Source organism: Barbus barbus (assembly GCF_936440315.1).
Source record: "Barbus barbus genome assembly, chromosome: 11".
Taxonomy (NCBI): Eukaryota; Metazoa; Chordata; class Actinopteri; order Cypriniformes; family Cyprinidae; genus Barbus; species Barbus barbus.
The window spans coordinates 8,844,351-8,867,104 of NC_136739.1; the positions used below are offsets into that span (position 1 = coordinate 8,844,351).

At 35.9% G+C, this 22,754-nt stretch overlaps 1 protein-coding gene across 1 annotated transcript in view; it reads left to right on the plus strand.

The window, feature by feature from the left end:
* Positions 1-21,844, plus strand: part of LOC306876709 (N-chimaerin) — a 61,750-nt gene extending 39,906 nt beyond the window's left edge. Inside the window, exons 7-13 of the mRNA XM_079428064.1 lie at positions 8,159-8,236; positions 10,915-10,999; positions 16,334-16,507; positions 17,233-17,310; positions 19,355-19,492; positions 19,941-20,046; positions 20,829-21,844. Coding sequence (XP_079284190.1) covers positions 8,159-8,236; positions 10,915-10,999; positions 16,334-16,507; positions 17,233-17,310; positions 19,355-19,492; positions 19,941-20,046; positions 20,829-21,000 — 831 coding nt within the window. The 3' untranslated portion in view covers positions 21,001-21,844. The remainder of the gene's footprint in view (positions 1-8,158; positions 8,237-10,914; positions 11,000-16,333; positions 16,508-17,232; positions 17,311-19,354; positions 19,493-19,940; positions 20,047-20,828) is intronic.
* Positions 21,845-22,754: the final 910 nt, after the last annotated feature.

Sequence of the window (22,754 nt, forward strand, 5' to 3'; positions counted from 1 at the left end):
TATTAAAATGTAATTTATTCCTGTGATCAAAACTGAATTTTCAGCCTCATTACTCCAGTCTTCAGTATAGAGCTGTGCGATTTGGGGAAAATATTTATTGCGATTTTATTTAATTTTTTTATTTGTTTGTATTTTTTTTTTGACACATTGCGATTTGATTGCGATTTTAATTTTGCAAAGTCAAGCTGTGCAGCACAGTATGGGTATTGCTACTCTGCTGAAAAAAACAATAGAAACCATCACAGAAATTCTTATGGTTTCCATTAAAACCATTACAAAATTCCTTTTTGTAGTGTGTTCGATGGAAAGTAGCTAAATGTCGCCAGATGACGCCATGCGCTAATTAGCATATTCATTACGTCATCGCGTCATATTACCTTTTACATTTGTTTGTCTCTCTGTGCTCATACTGTATTTTAATGCAGCCAAATTCTCAATAAAACTGTTTTCCTTTATATATTTTACTGTTTATGTTGTCAGTCAACGGGATAAATATGAAATAGTGACTGAAACGCAGCCCTTTAAGAATACATAACCAGCTCTCCCTCCCAAGAAGTTAGTCTGCACAACAATCCTAATTTATAATCGAGCCGTCGTCTGATGAAATCAAATAATACACACAAGACAAGACAAGACAATTCCTGTGCTGTGATTTCGGCTATATTTGCATGTAAAATTAGAGAAGCAACATAATATCTATTTGAACTGAACGCGCTCCTCTCAGTCGCTCACTGAACAGAGAAAGAGGTGCGTGCGCGCTGACCTCGCGCCCTTACGGCAGTACCAGCGATCACAGAGACTCGCTAAGGTTTGTCAAAGAAGTCGCTAGATTTGTCGCTAGTCACTTTTGGGGAAAAAGGTCGCTAGGGTGGTCTGAAAAGTCGCTAAGTTGGCAACACTGGCTTGAATAGCTTCAGCATCAGCGTCTTCTTATAGGAAACCATCGCTGTCAATCAAAAGGAGATGCAGTCTTTCGACAAACCCTCCAATCATCACGCAGAAGCCCGGAGTCCAGCCCCGCCCACTCCTCCATTCACCCCCAGAGACGCTGAGCGTCCGGGGGCGGGACATAATCGCAGCATTTATCCAATGAGCGTCTAGTTTTGAAGCACTGAAAAAAACTGTTCAAAGCAGCCCCATTGAAGTCAATGGACGCTGGGCTTCAACAGGCAAATACACTGATGCTACGGGACTATATGAGAAGGAAATCGAGTTACCTGCTATATGTAGCTGATTCTGAACGAACTCGTCTCTGAGATGAACGTGTTCTAACGCATTTTTAATCAATAAAATGTTAACACAATAGTACATGTTTGACCATTAATTTTTTGACATTATAGGGGAAGCCGAGCTTCCCTTGCAGTCTTAAAGAAATCCCCACTGGTTAAAACACATGTGTACATTTTTCGTCATTGTCTAATGTGATTTTTTTTTTAATGTTACTTGCTCGCTTTCCCGGTAAAGCTGTGCTAACTAGTATTTTCCTCCCGCAGCATGCTGTCAGACTGGCGGGGAGACTCGTGAAAACGAAAAGCAGTTGGAGTTTGTTAAATTGTTAGGTCAACTTTAAAACACGTTTAAAACACATGATGCCATTGAAGGCCTAGGTATAAAATGCACGGCCCACCACTGACTTTGCCTGACTATTGATCTGGCCTTGTAGACGCCATAATCCCACTCACGCGCGCTTTGTATAATTTTTTTATTTTTTTAAATTGTGGACATTTACGCAGTTGGCTAGAACATTGCTGATTGGGGAGAATGGAGGTGCGCTTACTCTATTGGTTAGTAAGACTGCCACTCAAGGCTGGCTGTCATGCATTTGCGTTTGATCTGGGACAGAGAATATCGCGTCCACATCGCAGGCTTTGCGATTAGTAAATCGCAACATCTCAAATCGTGATTGCGGTTCGATTTCGATTAATCGCGCACATGACAAAAATGGTATGTCATGTCAACTCTGTACTATAAACACTAAAACAATGATATACACAGCTGTACATATCAAATACAATTTTAATTGAAGAATTAATGCAAGTAAATTGTCTCTCTTTATTTCCATTAGAAGTGTTTCACTGTAGCCTACATTTTGAGGTTTTTAAAGAAAATCAGCGGTAAGTCAGTTATTGTTTTGTTTATCGCTATCAGCATTATGCCACAAATGCTGTTGAATGAGCTTAACCTATAATGAAACTGAAAAATTATTTTCATAGCTCAGGTTGGGGTTTGTATGAGCAGTAGTGTGATATATGAACCGTCTCTGATGCTATATTAGCATTGTATCTGTGTTTGTACCAGCTTTATCATCCCTGTTGTTATGCGTGTTATGAGGATGATGACGATGATGTGCGTGGTGAGACCTGCCTCCCAGTTCCGGTCTGCAATCATTCATCATATATGGTGCTGTGAGTGTTTGCCACACCGTTTGATCGCCTGCACTGTGATTATGCATCACTCCATCCTTATATAACGTTATATAACCAACCACCCACATCACTGCAGCTCTGACTGAAGAAACTGTCTCAAACTCAAGTGTGTTTCAGGGCACTGATGGAATGAAGACATTTAGATGATTGTAAGCCTGTTGAAACACTGAAACTCATGATGTTGATGTTATTGACATTTGTATGCTGCTCAGTAAAAGCAGAGAGTGAGCGGAGGGTGTGATAGGATGGAGGGATGAACAGGAAATGAGGTCAGGACTGTTATCATGCAAACTCAACAGCACATTTAACATTTTACATAAGCAGAACATTTCATTCCAGTTTCTGCGTGGTTCGGGTTTGCTAAAATGAGGCTTTTGTTTATGAGAAGTGGGTGATAGTAGATTTCATGGCAATGCAAATTCCGCTTGCTTTTTTGAGATTAAAGAGTTCATTGTACTATGAATCATATACTGTACATTTCAGAGCTCAAAACTTGAGTCAGAAAAGAGCATTTATTGAAACTTAGCTGCAGAAATGACTTGTTCTGAATATACTTAATATTTCAGATCATTGGTGAGAACTGATTTGGATTGCTTTAATTGGGTATTAAACATAACGTGGAATGTCATGGAATTGGCCAAAGTTTGGATGAATAAATCAAAACTAGGTACACTTAAATCCAAACGCATCTTGATTTATGACTAATGTCTGTGAATATTAAGCTGCAAAAAGACAATTTAAATGTGAATCATGCATGTTCTGCGTGCCTCTGTGTGAATGAACAAGTGACGCAGACGTGCGGTTTTGTTTACTACACACAAGCTACTGAAACGCATGTATTCTCAACCTCTGCCGCCTGAAAACACAAACCGAAATCTCCAGAGTTTTCTGTATCTGAAAAATACCAGTTTTTCCAAATTCAATCCTTGATTCAAATTTCTCATAACTAAGCTTAATTGATTTGGTCTAAAGAGAGAAGAATTGATGACTATTTTTGTTTGAATACTACATATAAAATAGCTACCAAAATAAATGTTGGTAACTGCAGTTTGACTAAAAGTAATGACTAAAAGTTGACAAAAATGCAATGACTTTTTTGAAACTAGACTAAAACTATGATACTCAAATGACTAAAATGTGACTAAGACTATTAAGCATTTTCGTCTCAAGATAAAGACTAAGACTAAATCAAAAATGCCTGCCAAAATTAACACTGATGGCATGCTATCACCACTTGTGATTATGAGCTCAACAAACTCAAGCGAACTCATGCTTTCATATGCAACTTTTAACCACCACATTCCTATTCACGATCATTCATGAAGGCAGCACCATTGAAAACAGACAGAGACAATGGTAGCTTTAGCATCATTAGCCTTACAGAGTGTCAAGAAGCTCTTTCAGAAGGGCAATTTGGAAAACAAACGTGTGATATTTACTTTGTGTGGAGCAGACGTTCGCGCACGAAGCAATGGCATTGATCCCTACACGTATTGGGGACCTTACCGATTTTTTTCGGGACATTTCCTTAGACAATGAAACTTGACCACAGTATCCTCAGTGGCTCAGATGGAGGGAGTCTATGGAGACTCCGGTGTTCGTTAGTGCATCCCAAAACACAACACTTGAAATGCCTCTTTGGCGCTGACATATCTCCAGCAGCTACAGCAAGTAATCAGTAATGGCGGAGGTGGACCACAGCTTCTCACTCAGGGCTGTGTCTATGCTTACAGGGCAGCATCACAAATGGGAGGGACTTTTTCCCCTCGGTGACGTGAACAAAGGGATAATCTGAAACGGCTCTTTTGGAGCGACTGTTTATGATTTATTGGTTTTATAAAAAAAAAATGAGAGGGTGGATTTTTAACATTAAAGGAGCACTGCGTAAGTTCTGAAATTTCTAACAGTTACTGACACCAGTGGCCGTTAGAGGAACTGCAGCCAGTCTCATGCTCGTTCTCATGCACTAGAAGAGTTTTTTTTTTTTTTTTTTTTTTTTTTTAAGCTTACAAGGAGTTTCCGTGGGTGTCTGGGTTGTGCTGGAGGCTGGTCGTTTCTTTCTGTCCTCAGAGTCCATTTCAAACACTACCGCTAGCGATTGCCGCTGTAGAGGAGAAATGCGCATGACGTCACATTTTGTGAATTTTCGCGCCAATTCGGACCCGACTCCTCCAGACACAACTGAGCCTACAGGCTGATAGAGGCAACCGTGGTGGACAGTCAAGGTGTCATTCTTCCTATTACATTATGGTTGGCTCATAAATGGACAAATGAAAACTCTATCTTAAAGTTTTTTAAGTAAAAACCTACACATAGCCCCTTTAAGCCAAGTTCACACTACACGACTTTACACGTCGGCAGATCGCTGTGCTGTTCAGACTACATGACTTGATTGTCTGTCTTTTAGTCGTTGTGGCGTTCACACTACATTACTCTATGTAAATGAGCCGCAATCAGGGGTTACACACTACACGAGCTAACAACAACTCTGTCACCCAACTACTCTATTCGGTCCCTAAACCACGTTTTGTCATGAAAACGCGCGAGAATTAACCTTTCACAAAGAGCTTGATTGACAGGTGATCTGACCAATCAGAACACGTATGTTATGTGCTGCAGCTGCTATCTGCCATCTTTCCCGACAGCTGCCCAGTCTTCATAGAAATACATGAGTGAAAAAGACTGAATTGAAACTTTTTCAATATAACTAAATATAAATATGTGCGGAGGGTTAAGCTGTGCTGTTGTTGGCTGCCACGGTAACGGCAATAAGCTGAGGTATTTAAAAGGGCTTGTTTTGCTTATCAGAAAATCTGGTCATGCACTGTATGTGTCGGCGACGCATCAGCGAGCGTCTTTGATGCATCGTTGTGTAGTTCACACATAAAGACTGCGGAGTGCCGATCACCCGCTGATTTTCCCCCGATTACAGCCCGACCTGTCGGCGAGCTCGTTAACTTGCAAATCGGGCTTAAAATCCTGTAGTGTGAACTAGCCTTTATAGGCTGGTTGTTTTCACACACTGCGGCCACACAACTGTGTTCAAACACCTTATAAAAGTGATTTTTGCATAATAGGTCCCCTTTAAGACAGGCGCAGTTGTTGACCGATGCCTTTCCAAATATCAGGCAGATAATCATCCTGGCCAATATATCAGTGTATCAGTGTATAATGTGCAGTTTAATAATAGCACACAAACAGAGACAGTGTTTAGACATAATCTCTGTCTGATCTGTTTGGGGAAGATCCAGAGTCATTTGGCTGATGCTGTCATTGTGATTTATGAAGGCAGATTGCAGTATCTGATCGTGTGTGTGTGTGATGGGGAGGAGGGACTCGTCAGCGTCTGTATGAAGCAGGAAGTTGATTTCATTTCACACACGGTGAGCAGGTTTAGGCCCGGTGAATCCCCGTGTCCAATATAGAAATTCAATCCACTTTTTTCTGGTGTTTTATTAATGTTTTATGACAAACCTATTTCAATGAACAGTAAATAAATACATGGCACTTGAAATATTGATTTGAGTTGAAATTCTTGCGTGTGAAGGAAAATGTTCTATCTCTTGTGTACTTCATATGTCTTGGCGTGATAAAAGAGATCTGAAACTAGCAATGAAATAGTTAGGACATTGGTTACTGTGGGCAACGGTCAGGTTTGCGTAATTATACAGAAATATTTGACGACGCAGTTACTCAATTGAGCATTTACAGTTACGTTTTCCAGAGAGCTGTGTGATAAGGTACTTAGTAAGGCTACACAGTTAATTAAAATGAAAACTCAGTCATGATATGAATATATGCGCTGTGCTGTGTGTTAAGTGTGAAGTGCAGCACTGTGTTCATTTACACGTGAGCAGCTCAAAATCCGCCAGTGTTTTCAGCTCAAAGTGGATTAGTTCACAATAAATGCTGCTCCACACAAGCTCCATCTCTACATCTGTATATAAAATTGAAGTTTAATAGTTTAACATTTGAAAAAGAAGAAATTAAGATATATATTGGTATTGGTAAGTATTAAATATTGTAATTTTACAGTAGTAGTAGTAATAACCTTCTTTGTATTCTTCTTCGTATTATTATTATTATTGAGTGTTCCATTTGTAATATTTAGTAATAGCCATGTTTATATTTTTAATTAATAATAAAATCTATTTAAAAAATTGTTGTTGTTGTTTAATGTTTGAACATTTGAAAATGAATCAAATATGAAAAATGTTATTTAATTGAGTAATTATTAGTATAGTAATCTTACACTTGCAATATAAAATAAAAAATATTATTAATTAGTATATTTTTAAAAAATACTCTTTTTCTGTTACAGTGAAATATTACAATTGTACTATTTCTAATTTTGTCTTTATTTAGCCGTTTTTGTGTAAAAAAAAAAAAATTACATCTAAAAATGAAATAATATTTGACATTTAAAAATTAATTAGGACATCAATAATTATTAATGCAATTTTACAGTTGTAAATTATATTAATTTTCTTAAACACACTTTTTTTTCATTTTACAGTGAATACTAATAGTAATATTTACAATAGTAATATTTCTTATTTTGTTCCTTGAATATTTATATAAAAAAGTTATATTTTTCTTAAATACGCTTTTCTATTTAATAATAATAGCTGCTATTGTTGTTGTTATTGTTGTAGATGATTAATATTGAAATATTTTAGAATAAATTGACATCCATAAATATTACAACAAATATTGTCATTTTTATTTGATTATTTTATAGCTGATACATAATCACAAAATCTTTAAGCCTTATAAACAAGCTGCAAACCTGTATTTCTTTTCAAATTTGCAATCGCAGTTGAAACTTTTTTCAAGGCGTGCAGACCTCAGTGTGGGTTGTGTTTATGGTGGGTTGTGTTTATGGTGGATTGGTGTGGTGGCTTTGTGCTTTTATTAGAGGAGAATGAGCTCAGAGCTGATCCATGACTCATTCACCTCTCATTACCATCCCACTCCTTATCTCCCCCTTCTCTCTCTCTCTCTCTCTCTCTCTCTCTCTCTCTCTCTCTCTCTCTCTCTCTCTCTCTCTCTCTCTCTCTCTCTCTCTCTCGCTCTGCTCTCTCTCTCTCTCTCTCTCTCTCTCTCTCTCTCTCTCTCTCTCTCTCTCTGCCCACTCATGCGGTGGATTGGTTGCTGTAGGGGCGGAGTGAGCTCTCTCACAGACTCTGCTGGGATTGGCTGATTGGAGCTATGTAATTCAGTGTGACTGTGGTTGGGTCGTCCCCGTCACCCTCCTCAAGCTCTCTTTGAGGCAGCGTGTCAGAGAGGATATCTGCTGCTCGCAGGCAGGACGGGATTAACTCAACAACTCATCTCATCTGCATATAGATGCCCAGAGAGAGCCAGGCGCAGGGGCTTCACACACTCGCTGAAGAAACTCTGTTTGGACTAATTGGACGTTCACATTGGTTATTTGTTTTGGTATCTTCAGATCTCTGGCAAAAGATGTAGAACAATCTGTTAGGGGATCTCGGAGTTGTGCTTAAGTTTTCTTTAGTCGTTGTCTTTGGTGTGGAGTAGCTCCTCAAGCGTGCGAGATGCCATCTCGCGAGTCCTATGTTCTCCGTAAGGAAGAGAAATCTCTAGTGCACAAGGCCAAGGCAGAGGGAAAGGAGCAGGGGATGGTGGCCGCTGCTCTGGGGATGAAGATGAGTCCCCAGAAACCTCCGGCCACTCTCTGGCAACCTCTCAAACTCTTTGCTTATTCGCAGCTCACATCGCTGGTCCGTCGAGCTACGCTGAAGGAGAGCGAATGGGCGCCCAAGTACGAGAAAGTCCACAACTTCAAGGTAAGGATCCACAAAGGCTTATGGCCTGCTTTAATGGGATTATTTTACTTGAAATCATTATGTTTGCATAAAGACTTGAAATAAGGAATATGTCAAGCTTTTGCATTTTTTTGTCAATTTTTATGTCAGAATTGTCCGAAAAAGTTTATTTTTGTAACCTGATTGGATATTTTGTTCTTGTTTCATGCATAAAGCTTATTGTAGTGAGTTTGAGAATCTTGGTAATATTTCTTTGTATAATGTATATAATGTTGGTAATATTATTATTTGTGGTCAATCAAAAAAAAAAAATTACATTTGGCCTCAATTTTGCCATGATTGATTGAAATGTTTTGTCAGTTTTATATTTTTTGTGATTTTAATTGTCTTGAAAGAAGAAATACTGCACAAATCATTTGAAGTATGATTGGTACATGATTACTGGATTTATTTATTGTTTCATGCATAAATCTTGCTGAATTAATTTTGATTTGTGCTTAAATAAGAGCAAAAACTATTTGCTATTGGGATTAGAAAAAATAATTTTGGTATATTACCCATAATTCTTTTTGGTGATTATTATTATTTGTGGTTTATCATTTTTATATTTTTGTAATTTTTTGCATAATGGCTTCACTTGCGTCTCAATTTTACTATGATTCATTGAAATGTCGACTGTGTTGTGTTGTTGTGACTCACTTTCAGAGCGACTATGTCATAGCATGTTATGCAAATTCTCCCCAAGTGTGATTTAAATACGTCCCGAGGGGTGTGTTGTTGCTGTGGCAGCGAGTGCAGGTTTCAGGAGACGTTGGAAGAGTTAAGATGCTGTAAGCCGCGAGTCTGTTTATGACGTTATTTAGAGGCAGTTCAGCCAGAGGTTCTGAAAAACAAATCAAATAAAAACATCATCTTTTTGCATGAGAGTGGAAGGGAGCACGAAGGAGGTTGTTTCGGTTGACAGATGGAGAGATTAGGAACTGATAAAGGATTGGTAAAAATAACGGCATTACCTAATTTGGCTTCTGTCATCAGCAGGTAGTAGCCCCCCAGCCCCCAGCCCCCTCTCAGCTTCAGTTTGTCTGTAGAGTCCAGAGACAGAGGTGCGCAAACACTCAAAGACTGCTGACTCCATAAAGAGCTCTTTTTGCTGCTAGCTTTCTCTCATGCTTGCGTTTTTCCCTTGTTGTCGTATGGTAATTGATGCTCAGATACTGGATAGTGGCTGCTTTTGTCAGTAGTAGAGTGAAAATTACTAAAGATTCAGGTTATTATTGTTAGAGTCATAGAACCATCTGTTTTTACACACATTCGCATACTAGACATGGTATAGTGGGATAATGAACAGTAAATAACAACTTGCATGTCATTTAGTAAAAAAGAAAGGCTACGTGGGGGTTGTTATGTGTATGTAATAATTTTATAATAGTTTTATATGTAATAATTTTTTTTATTAAAAATACTATTTTTATTCAGAATTTAAAAATGCTGTTATACGTGTGTGTGTGTGTATATATATATATATATATATATATATATATATATATATATATATATATATATATATATATATATGTGTATATATAATTTTTATTTTTTTTATTAAAACTACTTTTTTTATATTAATAATTTATATTTATACACTAGTCAACATTTGAAGTGGATCAAAACATTTAATCAAAGTTGTCCTAAAACTAAAATGTGTTCTTGTTTTAGGACATCTTTCATGAATTGTATTATTTATTATTTTTTTATCCAGCTCAAATGTTGACTAGTGTATGTACATATAGGGGTATATATAATGTTTACATAATATATAATTTTATATAGTTTCATTATTTCTTATTTTTGATTAGGAATAATAATATTTAAAAAATGACAATTTGATTGAAAATTATATTTTTTGTTAATTTAGATCATTTAAAAATATATATATGAATTTATTAAGTGAGATTTGAATTTCTCTTTATTCATGTTTTATATATAGAATATAATTTATTTACTGGGTAAATAAAATAAATATTGATTTAAGTTTTAAAATCAGTTGCCATGGGCAACAGTGAGTTATAACGTTTAGCCAATCAGAATAAAGTATTATTTTTATAGAATACTGAGAGCCATTGTAATATAAATTATTCCATAAATATATATTTCATAAATAAGCAAGGCTTTCTTTTGATGATCCAGTAAGCATCATACTTTTCTTTTTCCTCTTTTCCATAAACTCTTAAATCCCCCAGCTCTGTGAATTTCAGTCATTTAAATTCCTCAGGCCTCTTTTATATGTAAATAGGGCACTTCTCATGTTGATGTCAGTGTGATGTACAGTGATTTCATCATCTACTGTAAGATGGTTGTGCAGTTAGGATAGTAAACCCTGGCAGTTCCTGCTGCTAGACCTGAAGGGCTCTGAGAGAGCCAGGGGTCCGTCCCTCAGGAGCATTTATACGTGTCTGATTGGATGAGCTGTTACCTGGTGGAGAGGAGAGAACAAGAGAGCAAGGCTTTCCTCCTGATTAATGCCCCCCCCCCCCCCCCCCCCCCCCTCTCTCTCTTTGGCTGTTGATTAATTGTGATTGGATTCAACAGCAGCCAGATTTGACACTGCTCATGTCTCTAATCATGCATTCATCTTTATTAGCAGGTTTAAACCGCTCAGAGGAGCAGAAGTTGAATTGTTTTTGCGTGTTGTCCTGCAGGTACACACCTTCAGAGGGCCACACTGGTGCGAGTACTGTGCCAACTTCATGTGGGGACTCATCGCTCAGGGAGTCAAATGTGCAGGTAAATCAACACACACCCAATGCAAAATCACCATAGAAAACATGCTTTCCACCAAGTACAGATTATTACAGTTATTACATCCTTATTATGTTTTTATTGACTATAACATGTTTATTTTATTATATTGTTATTATTTTATATTTACACACATTCACATAGAGACTCTTAAAGAAAGGTTCCTAAAGGTTTTTTTTTACAGTGATGCAACAGAAGAACATCTTTGGTACCCCAAACATCCTTTCAATTCTTAAAAGAACCATAATTTTCTTGGTGTGAAAAACATTTTCATGGAAATACAGATGCCCAAAAAGAACCTTTATTTTTAAGACTGTAGGAAACAATTCAAAAAGGAAACAATTTCTATAATCTATTGAGATGCTGGCGTGAAAAAATCTAAAAGTGGGGGGTTCTCCGTGATTATAATGGTGTACATTGTTACACCCTTGTGTTTGTTAATGTAATTTAATTTAAAGCTATTAACTTCCACCCGCTGAACCCCTTCTGAAGTGTTCAATAGCTTCATCTGATGACAGTAGGACAGATTTGGGGGTTTTTAAGGGGGTTAAGTGAGGATTCCTGCATATGCTGTGATGCTCATGCAGAGTTGAATATGTGTTTATTCACACACACAATCAGAGCTCATATAGGTCAGTGTGTTGCTCTGGCTGTTGTGTATGTGGATGCTCATTAGCCTGTGGAGGCAGCGTAGACTGCAAGAAACCGGTTGAGTGCTGAAATGAGAAAACATTTTGATGATAACAGACAGATGAAGACTTACGCTTTATTTCTTATTGAGAGATACATTATTTTAAAAGAAATTAAATCATTTTACTTTGTGTGCTTGCAATTTTTTACATGAATAGTGATTTGAGTGCTTTATTTTAATCATGTTTTAATTAATATTTTATTATTTTGTTGCTACTATAGATTAGTCCTTGTTTTCATGATCATGTAAGATATAAAATGTCCATTTGTTTGTTTTTTTGTTTTTCTGTGCAAAACAGGATTTTTAAAATACATATTAGGAGTTCTAATATCTCTTTAATTCACGTTTTCTCTTTGAGGAATGATATTGTGGCTGCTTGTTTGTATTTTAATGATTTATTTATAGGATAAAGTGAGCGACACACGTTTTCATGAACTGGCTTCATGAATAATGCATGAAGCTATTTTGAAAGCAGCTTGTGTTCAAAATCCCTTATTCTGAGACCCTTTTTACGCTACTTGTATCCACCTCCTTTTCTCACCTCTACCCATATCATTCTCTCTCTCTCTCTCTCTCTCTCTCTCTCTCTCTCTCTCATTCTGTGATGCCAGCACAATCTAGGACAGTGAAATCTCATTTGATGTAGAGATTTGCATTCAGCATTGTGATCTGACATGCTTTCTTCTTTCTTTTGCTTTTTGTCTGTGAGAGCGAGACTCCGAGCTATTATTTTGGGTGTCTGCCAGCGTGCCAGCCCCAGTGCCCTGGCATGTTGTGCCACATTGCCTCATGAGAGGATAAAGCGCCCCCCTCCCCCTCGGCCCAGTCCATCATGGCAGAGACTGAAAACAAAGCTGGCATGTCTTTATAATGAGAAGAGGGGCTGAGAGCTCACAACCAGCTCCACTTTACACACACAGACACACACACACACATTAAAATTCAGGGCTCGTCGCAGCACTGGGTCACACAGTGAGTGTGAGAGGGAATTTCAGAAGACAGCGTCTGAATTTAGCTCAAGATATTTGCCTCTACAATGCCTTTGGGTAACACTTTAACTAAAGCCTGTCTTTATAATGTGTTATGGATGCTCCTAATGAATTAAACATAGGCATAATGCTTTACTCTTTGTAGTGTAGAAATTTTTTTTTTTTTACACAATTTTGTCATGCATAGGCAAGTAAAAATGTAACTGTGCCTATGCATGATAAAACCAGAAAATGTCTTAAGATAAATGCATTATATTGACATATCTATGTTGTAACTGTGGTTTAAGCAGAATAATTGACTCTGGACCATTGAATTATTAAAAAGGAATGTGCCTGCAAAGGATGCATTGCAAACCCAGGTGTGCATTCATGTCATTTAATATCTTTATGCTGAATTTTATATACTGACTTCAAATAAAACCCGTTTTTCATCTAATAGTGCTTCTAAAGAAAATCTTTTGGCTAGTTTAGCTGTCCTAATGGCTTAAACTACATGCACTCATTCTCAAGCGGAGATGTGTTTGTTGTATGTATGCGTGTCCTGATATGTATCTGTCTACATGTGGCCCAGGGGTCACCTCTACGCCACTTTGCTGAACAAGGCCTCTGCAGACCAGAGTTAACGGATTGAATGCATTAGAGATGTGCTCTCTATTAGCGCCTGTCTCCTCCGCTTATCATAAACCTCACTCTTCTTTTTCCAAAATAATTACAGTTCTGCATGGCTGAAGTCTCAGGACGACATTGTCGCTCAAGGGGCCTTTTTTTAATCACACGCCGCAGAATCTTTACAATAAGTGTCAGCGAATAATTCATTATTTGCATTCAATGGTTTGAATTAGACTTCATTCTAATTCCAGGAGATTATTGAGATTATTCCTTATTGTTTTGAGGTAAAAAAGGAAATCAGCCGCCAGCTACAGATAAAAATTTGGGGTCAAAGATGTAGCATTATTTTTGTAGCATCTTTGTAGCATCCCCTCTTAAGCTCTTTATGACCTAAAAATGCATGCTTACAGAAAACATCTTTGATACTTTATTTAAAAAAAAAAAATCTGTCTAAAAATGTCAAATGAAGCAGTTCTAAAATATTTTTGGGAGAAAAAAATATCTCGAATTTTCTAGAAAAAAAAATTAATTAAATTTGAAATTTGACACTAAAACATCGTTCATGATTTACAGTTGTCATTTACAGCACCTTGCCAAAATATTTTTGTAAAAAACAAATTATAATCATTATTTCTTTTCAATGTAAAGATGTGTACAGTAAGATTCATGAAGGAAGGTGTAACTTGCCATTTTTAGTCATTAAATCCAACTTTTTGTATGAAAACGGAGTATGAATATTTATGAATATTATATTTCTAAGAAAGTGGCACATGCATTTTAAGATTTAAGATTTTTGCTTTTCATCATCCTTAATTGTAATTGTTCTTTAGTAGACAGTCAAAGGCTGATGAAGTGATTCAGAATGACAGTCTTGTGGGTTTGAATCTTGCAGGCAGTCAGAGAGGGAGCAGAGCGTTTGGCCCATTTATTGCAGGAAATGAGGTCTGGTGAAGCCCGCGGGACTGACAATCACTGCCCACTCCACCATTATGTTTGAGTACAGATCTGAAGAGCAGTAGCACTCCATATCTCTCTCTTTCCTCCAGGTTACGTTGTTTTCAATGTGGCTCACTGAGCATCTTTTACTTGTCTGCTTCTTGTCTCTGTTTTTCTGCGTTCTTCCTCTTTTTTTTCTGTTTTCTGTCTTCTGGTACCTGCTTTGAAGCAGCTGGCCCATTTAGTAGGCCACATTATATATTAATCAGGTAATTTGCCTAAATTTACATATGTCATGCGAGTTCTTGTGTGCGTTTGGCCTGGTTGCTTGGGTGCAGTTGGGGGTTGGTTAGTTTTTGTTGTTTAAAATAACTAATTTAAAGATTTTTTGTCTAGTTTTTTTTTTGATAGTGTACCATTTAAGCTATAATTGATTTCCTAGTAGAATGTGAAACACTATCAAAAAGTATTGCTGTTTGTTTCTTTGTTTTTTTTTTAGAAACTCAACATAACATAGGCTCAACCAATAGCATGAGTTGGGGGCGGGACTATCTGTTTGTCCCATAAACGAACATGTTTTCTGTTTTGTTTTGTGTTTTGAAAACTCTTTTTTTTTTCATAAATTTATTCTTATACAGTTTTTATGTAAATTTCTCATTCTTGTGTAAAATGTTCATACAATTAATTCTTGCATAAATTGTCACATTTATGTAAATTGTAACAATTTACATATTCCGCTTGTGTTTGATGGATTCAGCTTTTTAGTTTCGTGTTTACTTATTTTTACAGAAACACAACTACATTACTTCGTTTCCTAAAACAGTTTGTTTGTTTGTTCATTCGTTCGTTCATTTATGTATTAGGAGAAATGTATATTTGGTGAAGTGTTTTATAGTTCCACCAGAAATTAAAATTGTCATAATTTTTTCACTTTCATGGCGTTTCAAACCTGCAGAGCTTATTTTCTTCTGCAGAACATAAAATCTTATTTTGAATGTTGGTAACTACATAGTTTTGGTTTCAATTGACTTCAATTGTGCAAACAAGAAACACAATAAGTTAAGGTCACTGAAGCTGTTTGGTTACCTAAATTCTTAAAAATATTTTCTTTTATGTTCCACAGAAGGAAGAAAGGAAGCCCGTTTCCGCTACTAAATAAAATATTAAAAAAGGTAATTGTGACTTTTAATCTCACAAATCTGACTCTTTTTTTTTTTTTTTCCTGGCAAATGTGAATTTACATATCGCAATTCTGATTTTTTTTTTCTTCAAAATTAAAATATAAACTCATAATTGCGAGTTATAAAGTCGAGTTTTGAGGGGAGAAAAAAAAATTCTTCTCAGAATTACGAGTTTATATTACACAACTCTGACTTTATATCAAGCAAATCTGATTTTATATATCTCAATTCTGAGAAGAAAAAAAATCTGAATTGAGAGATTCAAAAGGCGCAATCCTGATTTTTTTTTTTCAGAATTGTGTGATATTAAACTCGCAATTGTGAGTTATTAATTAAGAATTGTGAGATGAAAAAGTCACAATACATTTTTTATTCAGTGTCAGAAACAGGCTTCCATACAGTTTGAAACAACAAATGATGACACAATTTGTATTTTTAGCTTACAGTAACCATCCCTTAAATTAGCTATTGTTTATTTCATTTTTTCACAGGTTCTCAGAGATTTACTTTTGAGGGTTATGAAGCTATTAGGTGCCTGGAATTGCTCATGCATATTTTATAAGGCACCATTTGTATTCCTGGCATGTTCTGTCATCGCCAAGGTGACACTATTGAAATCCCCAGCAGCCAATCAGAAGCGCTGGCATCACTGATAAGAGGTCAGGAGAGGTCACTGATTAAGCAGAATGAAAGCTCAGCATGCTCAGCAAGCATATCCACCTCAGGATCGATAATATCGGTGTCGAAACCGCTACCTTGTACACACAACATACTTATTCAGTGATTTCAGCATATGACTGAACACAGTGGATTTACTGATTGATTTAGCCATTGTTTTGACAGAAATGATGAAATGAAGACTAGGATGGGTTGTTTGGCTGAAGTGTATTTGTGTTTTGTGTGTGTTTCTCAGATTGTGGGTTGAATGTCCATAAGCAGTGCTCTAAGATGGTGCCCAACGACTGCAAACCGGACCTGAAGCACGTGAAGAAGGTTTACAGCTGTGATCTCACCACGCTCGTCAAGGCTCATAACGCTAAACGACCCATGGTCGTGGACATGTGCATAAGAGAGATCGAATCACGAGGTAACTCACTCACTCTGATTTACACTAAACACCGATGCAGATATAAAACTCTTTGCCTGTACTGTTGACCAGTGTTATGGCCAATGGCTGATATTATAAGTGTTTTATGTTGTGTACTTGTTTTTTGTTTGGTTTGGTTTTACATGGTGAGTGATATATTGTGCTTCTCTAATAAAAACTGCTTGATAACACTGATAAACATTGTTATGGCCTGTGGCTTATATTATTTTATAAATATTTTATGTTGAGTTTTGTTTAAGTTTTTGTTGTCTTTTGTTCTTTTATGTTGTGTTTTTTGTTTTGTTTTTATTTTTTGTTTATTTTTCACAACATGGTCAATGATATACAGGGGTTATTCTAATAAACAAAAACTGCTTGCTAATGCTGATAGCTAGTGTTAGATTATTTTTTTCCCCTATTATTTTCTTTTTCTTTTGTTTTGTTGCTTGTTTTATGTTTTTAATTTTTGTTTTCACAAGATCAGATAGCCAGTGTTGTGATCATGTTTTTTTATTTTATTTTTATTTATTTTTTGTGTGTTTTCTGTTTGTTTCGTGTTTTTAATTTTTGTTTTCACAAGGATATCTTGTGTTTTTCTAATACTAAATAATCTTTTAGTTTAACAGGCAAAATGTTCAGAGCTCTTGACAGTGCTACACATGATTATCTTCAGCAAAGCAATATATGTACAGTATAACACATTCTTCAAACGTCTTGTCTCTCAGGTTTGAAGTCGGAGGGTCTCTATCGAATCTCTGGATTCAGTGACTTAATTGAAGATGTGAAGTTATCGTTTGACAGAGGTGAGTGGCGTTTTGTCTGATTGTGTACAATACTGATCCGTCACAACCCCATATTCCTAAACACACACACACACACATGCCTACACGCGTATCTGTGTGTGTAATCCTGATGAATCGCATACACATGCTCACCGCTGCTTTTTTAGGTCACTCTTTGTCTTGCGTATAGAGCTGTGAGTTTATGTAATGCGAAATAGTCTGAGCTGCTTAAATGTTAAAGTGGCACATTTGTAGGAGGATTTTCGCCCATCTGTTGGTATTAAGATGCATTACTGTTTCATAAGGACTCTCATTCCGGATATGAGGATATGAACAAGCTAGAGAGAAAGAAATCATGCGATCTCTACAGGTTTCTACTGGATGCTGTGACGGCTGCAGTTTATTTAAATTCAGTACAAGTAGAGTTCTCATAAAGACAGTTATTTGTTTATTAGTTTATTTGATCCATCAGGGTTTTTATATGAATTTTACTATTTTTGTTTTTAATTATTCCATTTTTGCTTTTTGTTAATTGAAATAAATCTCAGATAAAATTAAATATAAATATATTAGTGCTGTCAAACGATTAATCGAATCCAAATGAAAAGTTTTTGTTTACATAATATATGTGTGTATAATGTGTATATTTATTATGTATATATAAATACAAACACATGCGTCTGTGTGTATATATATATATATATATATGTGTGTGTGTGTGTGTATATATATATATATATATATATATATATATATATATATATATATATATATATATATATATATATATATATATATATACACACACACACACACACACACACACACATATATATATATATATACACAGACGCATGTGTTTGTATTTATATATACATAATAAATATATATGTATATGTGTGTATATGTTCAATATATCTATATATAATATACATGTAAATACATTTTCAAAATATTTACTTTATGTGTGTGTATTTATATATACGTAATAAATATATACAGTTCACATACATGTATTGTGTAAGCAAAAACTTTTATTTTGGATGCGATTTATCATTTGACAGCACCAAATCATTAAAAAATATTTTTAAGTTTTCATCTATCTATAGATAGATAGATAGATAGATAGATGAAAACTTTAAAAAAAATAAGTTTAAGTGCTAAAATTACTAAAACTAAAAAAATAACAATAAACATAAAACCATATAAATAAATGATTACAGCTTTACAAGGAAGTTCGAAAATGTTAATAAATATTATAATAGTAAACACTACCAGTCGAAATTTTGAATAATTCAGATTATTTTTTAATTTTTTTTAACGTCTCTTCTGCTCACCGAGGCTGCCTTTATTTGATAAAAACAGTAATATTATTAAATATTATTGCAATTTCTTTTTTAATAATATTAAAAATAAAATGTATTTTATTCCTTTGATTAAAAAGATGAATTCCATCAGGACCATTTCCACAAAAATATTAAGCAGCAGTGCAGCACCAACTGTTTTTATCACTGATAATAATAATAAATGTTTCTTGAGCAGATCAGCATATTAGAATGATTTCTGAATGATCATGTGAGACACGATAAAACATGCTTGATTAAAGATTATAATTGCTGAAAATTCAGCTTTGCATCATAGGAATAAATTGTATTTTCATATTAAAATAGAAAAAAATAAGTTTTAAATTGTAATTATCTTTCACAATTTTACTTGATTTACCTTTGTTCAAATAAATGCAGTCTTCAGAGAAATTTTAATGACTCCAAATGTTTGACCGGTGCTGTAATAACACTATAATACTGAAATAACACTGAAGCTTGGAATACAGAAGCAGTTATATTGCATAATAACACTATAACACCTGCACCATGCAGTATCACAGTACAGAAGTATTCTAACAAGATCAGAATAAGATAAAGTTAGCTAAATGTCTTCATGCTCAGTCCCTGGAGCCAAACAAGAGTGCGGATGAGTGCAGTTCCCATTGCATTGCTTCCAGTAGCAGAGGACTGACTCTCCCTGGAGCTGAGGGTGAAATGTGTTTGTGTGTGAATGTGTTCAGATGGAGAGAAAGCAGACATCTCCGTGAACGTCTATGAAGACATCAATGTCATCACAGGTGCTCTTAAACTCTACTTCAGGGACCTGCCGATCCCCATCATCACGTATGACGCATATCCACGCTTCATTGAGGCTGCCAGTGAGTCACACGCTCCACATTTCTCCATTAGACAATGTGCCTGACACTCAATTCGGGCTCTTTCCCCATATTTCACCTCCTTTTATTTAATAAAAAAGCTGAATTCATCAAAAGTAAGAGATATTTGCTATGCTGTGCACACAGAACAGCATGAATCCTCCAGCTGTGTGTCCATGTGATGAGCCAATGACAAAATTGTCAGAACAGTTTTTTGAAACATTGTTGTAAATACAATTTTCATGTTTATTTAAAGTTTGTTCTTTGAACATAATCACATCAGAGTTTTAAAATTCAAAATTGTCCCAAATTTTGGTACGGGGTTAAAGAAAACTACAGACCTCAAATGTAGTAAACAGAAAATAAAGCAGCTCATATAATATCCAGAATTGATATCCAGAAGTCTTGCTGTTTTTTGTTTTTGACCTGGTTGTTTGATTGTTTGTGTCAGAGCTGACAGACCCAGATGAGCGTTTGGAAGCTCTGCATGAAGCTCTGAAGCAGATGCCTCCCGCTCACTGCGAAACACTTCGATACCTCATGGCACATTTAAAGAGGTGAGAATTATATAATTATATTAATATAATGTTAATATTCCATCTGAAGTAACAAAATGTGTTTTGTACCTGTAAATTACACTGATAACCACCATAATAATGCAGGTGGTAAATCAGAGACATGTTAAATTCACAATAATTTTATAACAAGTAGCTTTTTCACAAGCTGAGTAGGTAAATATTAATATAATAGCTGCACAGTGTCATGCGTGTAAATAAAAAAGCACTATCATGGAAACACACGACACGAAAATAATGCAAAAACGTTAATTTAAAGGGATAGTTCACCCAAAAATGAAAATTTGATGTTTATCTGCTTACCCCCCAGGGCATCCATGATGTAGGTGACTGTTTCTTCAGTAGAACACAAAGATTTTTAACTCAAACCGTTGTAGTCTGTCAGTCATATAATGGCAGTCAATGGGACCCACGGTTATGAGAGTAAAAAAAAACATACAGACAAAACCTAATTAAACCCTGCGGCTCGTGACGATACATTGAGGTCTAAAGACATAAAACAATTGGTCTGTGCAAGAAACTGAACAGGATTTATATCATTTTTTTACCTCTGATCCACCACAATGTCCAACTGTCCTGAGCGCGTTCATAACAGCGCTCAGGACGGCGCTTTTTTTCTACAGTATTCACAAACCTTCACAAACATGATGATGACCAATGAATAGGTTTTTAGTGTAGCGCTTTTACAGTGTCGTACCATTGAAAGTACAGTTAAAGTAAATTTTTATTGACACTCGTGTGTGTGTGTGTGTGTGTGTGTGCAGGGTAACTCAGAACGAGAAGGATAACCTAATGAACGCTGAGAATCTGGGGATCGTGTTCGGCCCGACTTTGATGCGGGCGCCCGATCTGGACGCCATGACGGCTCTGAACGACATCCGCTACCAGAGGCAGGTGGTGGAGTTACTCATCAAGAATGAAGACATCCTCTTCTAGCATCACTGTCGTGAATGCACTTCCATACTGTTTACCGCAGCTCTGCGCTGCGCTCTTCTGCTCTGACTCAGTCTGGACTCCCATATGAAGGACTCTTGTATTATAGTGCATTTTTGGACCAGTACTTACTAACACTTCTCCCTGTCTGATGGGTTCTTTTCCTGTATCTTGCATGTCTTCCTCCCCATTTTTGTCGGGGGTCGCTGAAGCTGAAGGGTGAGACGTACCTCAGCATTATTATGGGATGGCATCGCTCTGTCGCGTCATAAGCGGTGGAGTCCGGCAGACCGTGTTTCTGTTCCAAACAGGCATCTTTGTTTTGTTTTTGTAAAACATTGTGAATTTGATATTGTCAGTTTTGGAGACACTTTACCTGAAGAGCCATAAATAAAGATGGTGACATTGTGCAGGCATAATAATCTCTTCACATGATATATAAACTCTTGTTCAGACAATCCTCAGTCATCATTCATACTTATTCATAGAGGTTTGCTATTCATGTATATGAATGTTTATCTTTGACATATTTATGGCTCAGCAGGTAGTGTCGGCAGGGGTTTTTCAAAATCTGTGATTTGTTTTTATTTTTGGTTGTTTTTTACTCCTTCCGTCAGGTTGATCTGACTCTGCTTCTGCCTTCACATGTTGAAAGTCAAAATGACTTCTGCTGTAGACAGGAAGAATATTTACAGTCCGTGTACATTTCAGGATCCTTGGTCTTAGACTTGCCTTTAGAAAACACTCTTACGCTCACATGACTGCTTGATGTTTTTTGGTTCTGTGTTTTTGTATTTGATTTCAGCATGAATACGTTAATTTATTAAAATTTACTTTTAGTACTGTGTTCTGGGTCAATTAATTCTTAACAAATCTATCCATTGAAATGTTATCTTATGTTAATTAATATTTGAAAATGATTACATATGGAGTGCTACAGTCCAGGAAACCAAGAAAACAATCCCATTTATTTTCTCAATAGAGGATTTGATTTTTCACAATAGTTTAGAAACTTTTATAGACAGACCTACTGTGAGCTGCGAGCTTGTTAATTAATGGAGTGTTTCTTTAAGCCTTCAGCCTACATTATTTATACTTTAAAAAAATAAAATAATGTTTAACAGTGGCATTTCTTTTGAAAAACTACATTTTTTGCAGTGCTTAATTGTTTCGAATTTGTAATGCGATTCGCCTCATAGATGGTTGGTTTGGTTCATGGCTTATAACTATTTGACAAAGACTTTTAAAAAATCCCTATGGAAAAAAATCGATGGCAAAAATAGTTCAGAATCCAAGGACAGTGAAAAAGGAGGCGGGCACTGTTGAACTCCATTGTGACACCCAGGAAGTGACATCATCATAGACAGTCCGCAACATGATGGGAAGATGACTGCAGTTCACTTTCTCAATTTTTACACAAATTGTGTTGAATGCATTTGTTAAGTTAAATCGCTCGACCTAGTTACCCAAATTATTGTAAGCAAAAATCTTTTATGGCAAATAAAAGTTTTGTAAAAAATATTTGGTCGCATACTAAATAGTTACTACTGAATGCTTAATTTAGGATAAATCTGTTACTTAAATTCTGTACCCGTTCATATTGAATTCCTTCTATTTTGATCTTTAATGTTTATTTTTAGAAAATAATCCCACATGGGAATTAAACTTTGAAAAAAAATTGCACTCCTACTATTCAAGAAATAGAAAGTAAAGCATCTCATATAATATTTAGTTTGTTATGCTGAACAAACCACCTC